Source organism: Acinonyx jubatus, chromosome C2 (assembly GCF_027475565.1).
Source record: "Acinonyx jubatus isolate Ajub_Pintada_27869175 chromosome C2, VMU_Ajub_asm_v1.0, whole genome shotgun sequence".
NCBI lineage: Eukaryota > Metazoa > Chordata > Mammalia > Carnivora > Felidae > Acinonyx > Acinonyx jubatus.
The window spans coordinates 73,798,838-73,811,187 of record NC_069384.1 but is presented as its reverse complement, the minus strand read 5'-3'; the positions used below and the strand labels follow the sequence as shown (position 1 = coordinate 73,811,187).

The window sequence follows — 12,350 nt, the reverse complement described above, 5'->3', positions numbered from 1 at the left end:
GAGCTATGCATGGTTCAGTAAGACTTGGAAGTGCTCCAAAGAGACATGAAGGCACTCTGGCAACCGACTGCTCTGAAGCCAAAATGTCTTCATTATTAATTTTCAGGAGAAAATGCAGAGTATTTTCTCTGGGAGAAGAGAAACTCCAGTGCATTCAGTCCCAGGTACTCACCCACTCCTATCGCAGGGCACGGCTCCCCAGAGATCCAAACCATCCCTTGTTAAGGTGCCTGTCTAAACAGAAACGAGGGCTCGGTTTACTCTGAAGCGACAGCCCCTAAGGTATGTTTTAACAGGAAAATACATGTCACAAACACGTTACTGAAATCAGCACCTCAAGGAAGGACACAGTCAGGTGGGAATCCTGGGGTCCTCGGCAGAAGCTTGGACGGCTCCTACCAGTTGTACCACCAAGCTGGCGATAAAGGAAGAAAACTGTATCTGTCTTACAGACCTCAGAGGCTGGTTGTGAGGATCTAATGGGAAAGTCTTGGTAAGCCTGTAAGAGCTATAAAATGGGTGAGTCCCAGGTTTTACCGCAGAAGATAAAAGTATGTCATCAGAAATAAGTAATGGGAGTAGACTTTTTCCCTGCTCTAAACAGGTGGTTTGCTCTTTGACACCTGTTAGGTAAAAGAGGGTGCTTTTTGGTATTTCTCTCCGTACAGGATAACGATGAAGAGCTTGGACTCGTTTAAAACACTAGCTGTATGACCTGGGAGAGTTATTTAATCCCTCTGAACCTCGGAGCCCTTACCTGTACAATGTGCTTATAATCGGATGAGGTTATTGTGAACGTCAAATTAGATAATACAAATAAAGTGCTTGATTTAATGTCTGACACAGAGTAAGAGCAAATTATGATAATTACCCCTAATTATTACTTATTTTATGCAAATTAATGTCATAATGATTTGTCCCACCCCTGCTTCTTTTGCCAAGTGCAGGGATGAGATGACCCCACAAATAGAACATTCTTCTTTGTTATGCTAATTGGATCACAAAATAATTCAGAAATGCTGGCAAGAGCCATGTTAGCCCTCTGATCGTGGTAGGTCTCGCTGATAGTCCAGTAACCATGTAATATAGCTCTGATCCTATTACTTTTCTGTCCTCAAGAACTTCAATGTCCTGTTTAATGGACACAGGGTTTCCATTTGGGAAGATAGAACAATTCTCAAGATGGATGGCGGTGATGATTGCGCAACAATGTAAGTGCACTTAAAGCCACTTAAAGATGGTTAAAACGGTAAATTTTATGGAATGTTCATTTTGCCACAACAAAAGTAAGAAAAAGGAGAACAACTATTGAAAAAGCATAAACAGAACCAAAAACCACTTTCAAAGGTTCGGCACTGCCTGGAAGGTATGTACAAATGTCTTAGCCAGATAGCAAAGGTGTACAAACCTCTCCCATTACTGACGTCTTGCTCTGGTCAAAACCACCGGCTCTATTGCTTTCCTAAATCCACTCATTTGCCCATATTCACCTGCCTATTATACCCTTGTGTTGTATTAATTTTCTATATATTATGATGATTTGACATCTTAAAAAACCTTTCCAAGGAAAGACTCCATCTCCTGGGCTAGCCAATTCTTAGAGATAGTAAGGGACTCTGCGTGCCTTTGACATGCAAACTAATCATCTACCTGGCCCCTACTCCTCAGGAGGCAATAGTCCTCTGCCTTCATCATCCTGGGGCCAAGGGCCAGAGACCACCCTGCAGCCCAAAGCTCACCCAAATCGTTCAAACTAGCCAGTCATAAGCTGTTTACCCTGCCCTGACCTGCCTTCCCCATAGAGACCCCAGTAAAGGCCCTGGTCTAGGCATTTCCTTAGATCCCTTATCCAAACTTGCCATTCCTCCCATGGCCCACAGGACTGTGCCTTTCCTTACCAGGAGAACTGTAATGTTAAACTTCTTTCAAAGGCATTGACCTCTCTCTACAGTCATCAATCCCCTTTATAAATGAAGACCTGGACACAAAACAGCCCATCATCCCTGCCTTACCCTCTCACAGCCCCTCCCCTCACTCAGTATAGGCAGACACCAGACCCAAAGAATATATTCAGGAGGAGGTAGAATAAGAGGCTGGTTGGGAATAACTGGCATATAGTCAAGAATAATTTTAAGCAATATACTACAGATGGGAAAATACAGTAAGGATTTGATGGGAGCTTTCCTATAGCCAAGTGCAACTGCCCAAGTAAAATACAGTTAAATAAATTCTTCCCTTTTTTATTCATTCATTATTTATTATGATTAATTATTATTTATTCACCATTATGCATTATTCATTATTATTCATCATTGTCTATCATTATTCATTATTTATTTATTCATTATTAAACCAATAAATATTTATTGGGCACTGACTATATGCTAGGCAATATTCTTGACCATGGTAGTGGTCAAGCAGGGACCATAGTGAAGGGTTTAAGTTTTGTTCCTTGTATGTGGTTTTGTCTGGGGAGGGACAGAATGCTACCTTAATTAACTGTGTTTTAGAAAATACTAGAGCTGGAAGGACTTTCAAAGACCCGCTTATTCAGTACCTACTCTCCCTCTTCTAAACCCCAGAATCTGGAAGCTCAAGAGACGTGCCTTTCCTATATTACACATCCAACCAGAGATAAAAGGAAGGCAGATAACACATCCTGTGTTTCCTGCCCCAGAAAAGTGTGAAGCGCCTCTACCCGATGACAACGATGATAAAAATGGCAATGATAATGAGGGTGAAACACACATACCTTGTCAAAGCAGACAAGGTTTAATTGTCCACATACATTGATCCTCTGGGGGCTGATGCAAAAGATGCCTCTCTTCTTCAGCCTCTTCTGGGCATAGATAATGCCTGTGGTCAGAGCAGCAGGTAGAGCAGGAGGGACCGCAATTGTGATGACATCAAGGGCTTTCTTCACCACCTCCTCTGGAGGCTCCTGGGACATAAAGTCACTCTTCAGCTATTACAGGTAAATCAGTCCTGAACAGCTTGGTGCATATGACTTTTTTCCTCCTTTTGTTTACTCCCTTAGGTCAGATTCCCAGAAATGATTTGAGTGGGTCAAAAAGTATGCACGGTTTATGGCTCTCCTAGATTTTCCAAAGTGCAATGAAACAGTTTGTAATCATTCATTGCTGCTACCAGCAGAGAACAATGTACAAATTTGCCATGGCCTCACCAACATGGGGTATCCAGGTTTTATTTTCAGCTCCTTATTTAATAACGCCAAAAAGTACGTTACTGGGATAAACATATTCTCAGATCGAAAAGGAAAAAATGGTGTAAGAAGTGTACAAGATGAGAGGCACTGTTGGTAGCTCGGGAAACAGCGTTTTGCCCCTCTAGTTCTGATTGTTATAGTATTCCTTGGGGATCAATCTCTCATATTGGCGAACTGTGAGTACATGTGCAGGTATCAGCGTTTGGCTTTGTTTCCCAGGTTTACAAACCATGGCTGAGATTAAGGTTAACACGCAGAGTATAAATTATACCTCCATGAGTGTTACGTGTGCATGTAGTAAAAGAACAAAAGCAACTTACCCCGCTGAGCACATAGACGCACAAAGTATAGATCATCCCTATGGTTGCTGTCCCTACAAGGCACAGGAGGAACCTGATGGCATCCCTGTAAAGCTTAAAATTCATTGGCTTCGGGTACAGAATGGATCTCACGAGGTCCCCTTTTGCAGTGTTGAATCCTGAAGTAACAAACACACAATCCACATTCTTAGGATGACAAATCCTACTACTAGCACGCTTCTAAGCCTCAACATGGCCTTTGTTTTTCTCTAGAGATATTTCAACAGTGCTTAAACCCAAACACAATTAAAGGATAATTGGGAAGACACCTGAGTGCTACAATGGAAATATCTTACTTTTCCAGAGCCTATTCCCTTCTGATCTTTCTTCTCTCTACTTTCAAAATCAATGCGACCCAGAGATAGGAAACCACCACACTGAGATCAGAACACAGCCTTGCCCAATATAACTTCATTTTAAAGAAACGACTCACACACACACATACACACACACACACACACACACACACACACGTTACTTGAAATTAAACCATAGGACCCAGTAAATACTGATGGACTTAATTTCTAATACTTTTCAGTGTCAAGTTTTCAATTTCTTTTTTAAAATTTTTTTAATGTTTATTTATTTTTGAGACAGAGGGAGACAGAGCACGAGTGGGGGAGGGGCAGAGAGAGAGGGAGACACAGAATCCGAAACAGGCTCCAGGCTCCGAGCTGTCAGCACAGAGCCCAATGCGGGGCTCGAACCCACGAACCGTGAGATCATGACCTGAGCTGAAGTTGGACGCTTAACCGACTGAGCCACCCAGGCGCCCCTCAAGTTTTCAATTTCTAACCCTGGCTAGAAAAAACTTGGGATTTGGGGCTAAAAGATCTAAATTCTAGACCCAGGTCTGTCAGTGACTATGTGATTTTTTTTTTTTTTTAAGTTTGTTCAGATTGTGCTGACCTCAGCCTATTTATGTACGAAGTGGGAACAAGCATCTTTGCTGTGCAGGTTTGATATATAGAGATAGTTTCTAAACTACAAAACACGTTAATAGTAATTATTGTCATCGGTATTTTGTTGACTAAAAGGCATGTCCATAGTGCAATTCACACTTGAAATATGGAACTTTAATAGGTTTGGTTCGTTATCGAAAGACTATTGCTTACCTAATAGATTTCAGGCACTAGACACACTGAGCAAAAATATTTCATTAAAGTAACAAACCAAAGAAGGGACGCTCACTCACCAGTCTGTAGCACCACCGCCCTCACGGTCCCGGAGCACGCTCCCTTGGCTTGGATAACCTCTGTCCCACAGAAAAGGACATGCCTTTTATAATCGGCTTCACTCTGCGTTTTCCAGGGCATGGAGCTCTCCATCTTGGGCAATGGAGTTTTAGTGACTGGAATACTTTCTCCTATAGAAAACAAACATCTCATTTAAATCACGTATGCACTCACTAGGCATGCGGTGGATGTTTGTTATAAGCCTGCAGGGGGTGGCAGGGACAACCCTAGGTATTAGGGATACAAGGAGATTGTTTTTTAGGAGATTTGTAGTCCCAATAAATAAGAATAATGTTGCATTATAAATACTATAAGTATCGTAACATCCAACACGGACATTAAAGAAGGCTAGAAATAGCCTTGCTAGAATAGCAAGTTGTGAGGTCCAGAATGTGGGGCATGGGGAATGAGGGGCCATGAGATCTGTGCAGGAAACCAAAGCAGGGAGGCCCTAGGTGCACATATTTAAGTGTTTACATGGTTTTGGTAGGCATTAGTGGCAGAAGGGAGTAGGGAGATATTTAAGTGTTTTATTCAGGAGAGTAATATCATATTCATGTACAAGAGAGAGAGTACTCTATCTGCAGTACAGGGAATGGATTGAAGTCTGGTGAGGTTGGAAGCTGGACATCCAGATGGAGAGAACAAGGTCTGACTTATGGCAGCAGGCAGTGAGAGTAAAAGGAAGTCCGGGAGCTGAGAAATAAGAAGGTAAGAAGTTACAAAACTTGGGGAGAATTTTATATTGGGAGGTCATAGGAACAGAGAAATTCAAAATGGCTTCTTGGTTTCCAACTTGGGGAAATGAGCAGAGGGTGGCATTAGTCATCAACACAGGGATTATAGGAGGAAGGAAGAGTTGCTTTATGTTCACCATGAGTTGGAGATGTCTTGTGGAATGGCTATGTTGAGACATCTTGCATTTATTTATTTATTTGAGTCTGGAGTTCAAGGGAGAAGCCTAGACCAGAGACATTTAGTCAAAGTTCACCACCTTACAGGCTATGATTAAAGTCATAGGAGAGAGAAGATTACTGAGGGACCAAGAGTGAGGATAGAAGAGGATAGGACTAGGACATAGCTCTGAGCACTACCAACAATCAGGAGCAGCATGGGACATGGCGCTATCTTGGACAGTTAGGGAGAAGAGAGTTTTCCAAAGGGAAAGATGGTCAGAATCATCAAAAGCAGCAGAGAGGTCAACAAGAAGAGAAATCTAAGGAATCCATTGGGTTTGGCCATTGGGACATGGGTGACTGCTGCCAGTGACATGGAAGGAGCAGATGGCAGTGGGCTGAAGTGCTAATACAGGGTGGTGAATGACGTTGAGGAAGTAATTAGGGTCGGATCTGTGGAATAAACCTTGTAAAGCCTTCCACTGGCCTTTGAAAAGTGGGCAGTACAAAGTCAGAGATATGTCCCACTGTAGTAGGGCCACTTTTTGCCAGAAGAAAGGTACTTAGCATTGCTGAGGTCCCAGCACTAAAGGAATTTTACAAATCTATGGATTCCTTATATGAAGAAACATGGCCTGCCACACATTAAAAAAATTGGGGTGGGGGGAGACCATATGCCTGGGTGGCTCAGTCGGTTGAGTGTCTGACTTTGGCTCAGGTCATGATCTCACAGTTCGTGAGTTCGGGCCCCACGTTGGGCTCTGTGCTGACAGCTCAGAGACTGGAGACTGTTTCCGACTCTGTGTCTCCCTCTCTCTCTGCTCCTCCCTGTTCATGCTCTGTGTCTCTCTGTCTCCAAAAATAAATAAACATTAAAAAAACATTTTTTAATAAAAAAAAACATTTTTTGGTAAAGTTACATAGAAGAAAGATACATGTTCTTGTCTCCATTTCATGCCTTCCTGGTCTGTCCTAGAGAAATGGATTCAATTTTGGCTTCAGTGGGAACCACAGTATGTCAATGTGTCTTCTCAGCCCCCTAGTCCATCTGTGAAAAAAGCTTTATGATTCTTCTTTATCTTACAGAAATGTTGGCACAACATCTCCTCAAATGTGCACTCGTGAGAACTCGAAGCACTGTGATCTCAAGGTCTCTTCTCTCTGGACCTCAGCTTCCATATCCATGAGATGCAGTGACCTCTAAGGTCCCTCCCTGCTCTAGCAGCATACTACTTAAAAATGAAATTCAATTAGTCCTAAAGTCCCAGTGTGTTTTCAGGCAGCAGATGTGTGACAAATCCTTTGTCGTGAACCTTTTCACATATTCAAGCCAAGGCAGGGAAGAGCTTGGACTTGACCTTCTGGGTTTCAGGATGTCATCAATAGCTTTCATATCTTCCAAGTTTATCAAAAGATATAATTTATATGAAAATACTGAACATAAAAGTCACAGATGATTTGCAATGTCTAATGATCTCTACAGTCTTCTAAGGTAAAGCGACAGGGTTGCAATAACCTTTGTTCAAGAAGAAAATGCTAAGCACTCAGAAAATTACAACTGTATCAAACTTAGGACACAGAAAGCAGCTTTAATTTGAACTCTCCCATCCAGAGCAGGACAGTCAAGTAAGAATTGTGGGAGTGTAATATCCCACAGCAAGCCCAGCTTTGCCACGGTTGTTCTGATAGAGAGGAACTGGAGAGCTTGCCAGGCTGTAAGTCGTGAGACAGAACCGTACCTGTCAGCATGCCTTCATCTACCACACAGCTGCCATCAATCAGGATGGCATCGCATGGCATTTGCACTTTGTTTCCCGTCAAAATTAATAGATCTCCGGGTACCAGGAAGCGTGATTCCAGCTCTTGGACTCCAGCTGAAAGTGTGAGATGGCAGAGTCAAGTCAGATTTTTTTCTCACAACAATGTAGTCCAACATCTAGCTCAATTGGAAATCAATGAAAAAGCAACGTGGATGGAACTGGAGGGTATTTTGCTCAGTGAAATAAGTCAGGCAGAGAAAGACAGATATCATGTTTTCACTCATAGGTGGAATATGAGAAACTTAACAGAAGACCGTGGGGGAAGGGAAGGGGAAAAATAGTTTCAAACAGCGAGAGAGGCAAACCATAAGAGACTCTTAAATACAGAGAACAAACTGAGGGTTGATGGGGGGGGGGGTAGGGGAGAGGGGAAAGTGGGTGATAAGCATTGAGAAGGGCATTTGTTGGAATGGGCTGGGTGTTGTATGTAAGCAATGAATCGTGGGAATCTACTTCTGAAGCCAAGAGCACACTGTATACACTGTATGTTAGCTAACTTGAGAATACATTATATTTTTAAAAAAGGAAACTATTCCTCAATGTTGATTCAAAATCTGAGAACAATAAGAGAAAAAAGTAATAAATTGCATAAAATGAAAACAGAGAAAAAACCTAAAGACAAATTTAGAAAACGCATTTGAAATTTACAGGACATTACAAAAGATTAATATTCCTAATATATAAAGAATTCCTGAAAAAAGAGATGTACAGCAAATGACTATAGCAAAATTGCTAGAGATGTTAACAGTTCATACATGCACACACACACACACATACACATACACACACATACACACAGAGGCATACGCACAATGCAAATGGCATGCTAAACATTTGAAGAGATCTCATTCTTACTCATAATTTAAAAAATGAAAGTTCCTTCCCTCCTACCTACCTTCCTTCCTTTCCTCCCATCTGCTTTCTTTTACTTTTTTCCTTCCTTACTCAATCCCAAAGCTAGAGGGGTTAAATAAGATAGGCATTCTTGCAGAAGGTTGGGTGGAGTGGGGTGTGGGGGCAGCCTGCTGCCAGTTTTGGAGCCTAAGCAGAATGGACAGGTGTTTACATGACCTGGTGCAGGGTGTCAGAGCCCAAGGAGGGAGAGAAGGGCCACATTGGTGACAGTGGCCTGGTGTGGGATGTTAGAATCCAAGAAGGGTGAAAAAGGGGTCTACATGGAAGTAGGGGAGGGCATCAGTAATGATGGATGTTGGGTTCCGCTCAGCAGGGATTGATAGAATAAGTAGATATAATGAGGCTAATAGGAGTCAGGTTTCTCATAAAGAAAGGAACTTACAAATATAGATGGAAATAAACCTAGAATAAACTCTTTGGTATTAGATTAGAATTAGAGACAACAATGGAAACTGACAGTTTTCAATAGATAAATAGGGAAATAATATAGAGGTAAATGTATGTGTATGTAAGAACACGTATATATAAAATACGTTTGCTTATCTTTTGATATACATATATTCACTAATTCTGTTCTCTGAGAGGGCCTGGGAGCAGTGAAACCCCAATAATAATGTGCATATCTAGTGCCCAAATTTTGGTTTCTAAATTCTATTCCTCTCCCCAGAAAGAATCGTTGTTCCTTAAGGAAATGGCTGATTATGAGGCTGGGCCAAGAAAAGTATCATATAAGCTAGAACATTTTGTTGCTGAAGGAAATACGGAGAAAGAAAAAACATCACAACCAATTTAACAGGCTTTCACTGCCTAAATGTGTAACAATTTGAGCATCACAGTAAATAAAGATAAATGAACTATAACCCATCAAATAAAATAGGAATTCATGAGTCCATATGATATAAGCACATGGATGAATAAATGAGGAGAAAGATAGTTTTTTCCTACAGTAACATTACAATTACTGTAGGAGAAAAGATAAAATTAGAAAATCACCATTTGGCAACCATCAAAGTAATACTTTAGCCAAGAAATAGCAATGGATACTACAACTAGTGGGTAAATTTAATGAGGAGAGTTTATTTATATCGTCTCAAAGTATCTCTCAACAAAATATTTATTAATTACAAAGGGGAAAAGAGTAAATTTACAGTGGAGAAACCTGGCAGGTACTATTTAGCAAAGTAATCCAAATTAACATCACCAGTAATAGGACAAATTTAAATTACGCAGCACTTGAGAGGAAGCAACAAGGACATAGCATCACTTCTGTGATATCCAGCCATAAATGCATAACCTGAATATAACTATTAGGAAACATCAGAAAAATCCAGATTGTGAGACTTTCTACAAAATAATCAGAGTGAAAGGAATCAAAGTCATGAAAATCAAGGGAAGACTGAAAACTAAAGAGATATGTTGAATACCATTGTGTGATCCCAAATCCTTTTCTATTAAGAACATTATTAACCACTGGGAAAATTCGAATAGGGTCTGAGCATCAGTTTCTATTAATATATCAATATTAACTTCCTGATATTAACGGCTACACTGTCATTTATGTAGGAGAACGTCCTTGTCTTTGAGAAACACACACTAAAATATGTAAGAGTCATGGAGCCTTAGTTTGGAAACATACTCTCAAATTGCTCAGGGAAAAAGTTATTTGAACTATTCTGGCAACTTTTCTGTAAGAGTCAAGTTATTCCCTTAAAAAAGAAAAAAATAAATATATACATATAACATTGCCCATCTATCTAATTAGAAAAATCTAAAAGTTTGCCGGCATAGTCTGTTGACAAGGCCACGAAGACACAGGCACTCTCACAATTTCTGGTGCAAATGCAAGTTGGTACCATCTCCATGGAAAGAAATTTAGCAATATGTACCTAGCAAAAGTACATACACACATCCATCCTTTAACTCAGCAATTTTACTTCTCGAAATCAATGCCAAAGATAAACTGGTGGCAATATGAAAAGACATATGCACAAACAAGCCTTTTTACTTCAGCACTGTCTGTAATAGTAAACACTAAAAAACAATAATAAAAAACATACTTCAATAGAGAATTGGTTGAATAAACAATGGCTCCGCCATACACAAGAGTACTTACTATACAGCTGAAATCACACGCGAAAACTATTTCTATATCCCATTATGAAAGACTCTCTATGAAACACAGTTAAGTATATAAATACACCTGAAACTAATATAGCATTCTATGTCAACTATACTTCAATTAAAATAAAGCATGTAAAACATACACACCAGGAAATATAAGTTAAATGTGTATGGTATATCCCTGTCATCTAAACAGCAGTATAAATATATATAATCTTCTGTATACATGCGATACAGATATGGATATCATATACAATTTTTGTATCCGTTAAATGTACGAATAAATCAAAAGCAAACAAAAATGATTCTTGTAGAGATTACACAAGGTAGATAAAGAAGGATAGGAGCCTGACTCTCCCAAATGTCTTGTCTTATGGATTTAAGACCTTTAAGATCTTTTGAACCATGCAGATAGTTTATGTAATCATAATACACATTTTATCTAATTTATCATTTATACATTATATATATAATTTATTAAATTTATACATTTATATTTTATACAATATATATTTGTGTATAATATCTACATAAAGGAATACAAAAAACAAATTTGAAAAGCTAACACTAAAAACCTAAGGCAAAATGAATGGGATGACCCTATCAAATTGTTGACATAAACAGAGAAGAATCATTTTGAGTAACTCTGAAACATAATTTTTTTTAAAAAATGTATAATTTGTACCATTTGAAATGGCATATCATAAGTGGGAGAAAAGAAGAATTCCAACAAAACATGAAATTGTTTTTAGGAATTACATTCCTGCAGGGTGTCTTGGTTTGCTATTCTAAGATTAGTGTGTATGAGGAACAGAGCAAATGAGTAATTTGTTGCTATCATTGAGAATCACGACACTTGAGATAATGGAGAGACAATCAACAATCAACAATCAACAAAGTTAAGTAAAAAGCCCATAGCTCTAAACTTGAATTAGAAAGGCCAGTACGAACTCATAACGTATTGTATCTTTAAGAAATTATTTCCTGGGTGCCTGGGTGGCTCAGTCAGTTAAGTGCTGACTTCGGTCCAGGCCATGATCTCGCGGTTCGTGAGTTCGAGTCCTGCGTTGGGCTCTGTGCTGACAGCTCAGAGCCTGGAGCCTGTTTCGGATTCCGTGTCTCCTTCTCTCTCTGCCCCTCCCCTGCTCACACTCTGTTTCTCTCTTTCTCAAACATAAATAAACATTTAAAAAAAGAAATAAATTATTTCCTACCTCTGTCTCCTAAAAAGGCCTAGCAACAGTGACTAACACGTAGAAACGAGCACTTCCAGTGCGCTGTTTGAGGTCTCTAACTACCATACTAAGAGCTCTTTGGAAAAATGGATGTGTCCAGGTTTAGAGCAGAACTGTTCCAGATGAACTTGGAATATCATACCATATCAGAAAGCAATAAAATTTTCAAAGACTGCTGAAGTCATGGCAAAAGAATTCAGAAGCCAACCTGAGGAGGCACTCAACGGCCAAAGATGAGACAATTTGAGCACAGTAAGAATAAAAATTGCCATGGAGAGAAATGTACCAACAACGTTTAACATTATACATCCATATTGACTCTAAAAAAAAAATCCTTTGGATAATGCTAGAGGATCAACCCATTATTTTGAAAGCTGGTACATAAAAAGAATAATCAAATATTAATCTTTTATTTCTTAAACAAACTGAATCTCAGGGTAATGAAATAGTTGAGGAGGGTTTTTCTTTACTGAAATATTCCACTTAGTATGTGAAGATGGTATGATACAAGTAGAAATTTGAAACTCCTAATGAAATAGTAAA

At 39.6% G+C, this 12,350-nt stretch overlaps 1 protein-coding gene across 1 annotated transcript in view; it reads right to left on the bottom strand.

Moving 5' to 3' along the window:
- The window catches only part of ATP13A4 (ATPase 13A4), a 196,563-nt gene that overhangs the window by 90,898 nt on the left and 93,315 nt on the right, over window positions 1-12,350 (bottom strand). Inside the window, exons 12-16 of the mRNA XM_053221900.1 lie at window positions 7,456-7,590; window positions 4,781-4,951; window positions 3,547-3,704; window positions 2,753-2,941; window positions 173-234 (exon numbers count right to left, since the gene is read on the bottom strand). Of these exons, the coding sequence (XP_053077875.1) occupies window positions 173-234; window positions 2,753-2,941; window positions 3,547-3,704; window positions 4,781-4,951; window positions 7,456-7,590 (715 nt within the window). The remainder of the gene's footprint in view (window positions 1-172; window positions 235-2,752; window positions 2,942-3,546; window positions 3,705-4,780; window positions 4,952-7,455; window positions 7,591-12,350) is intronic.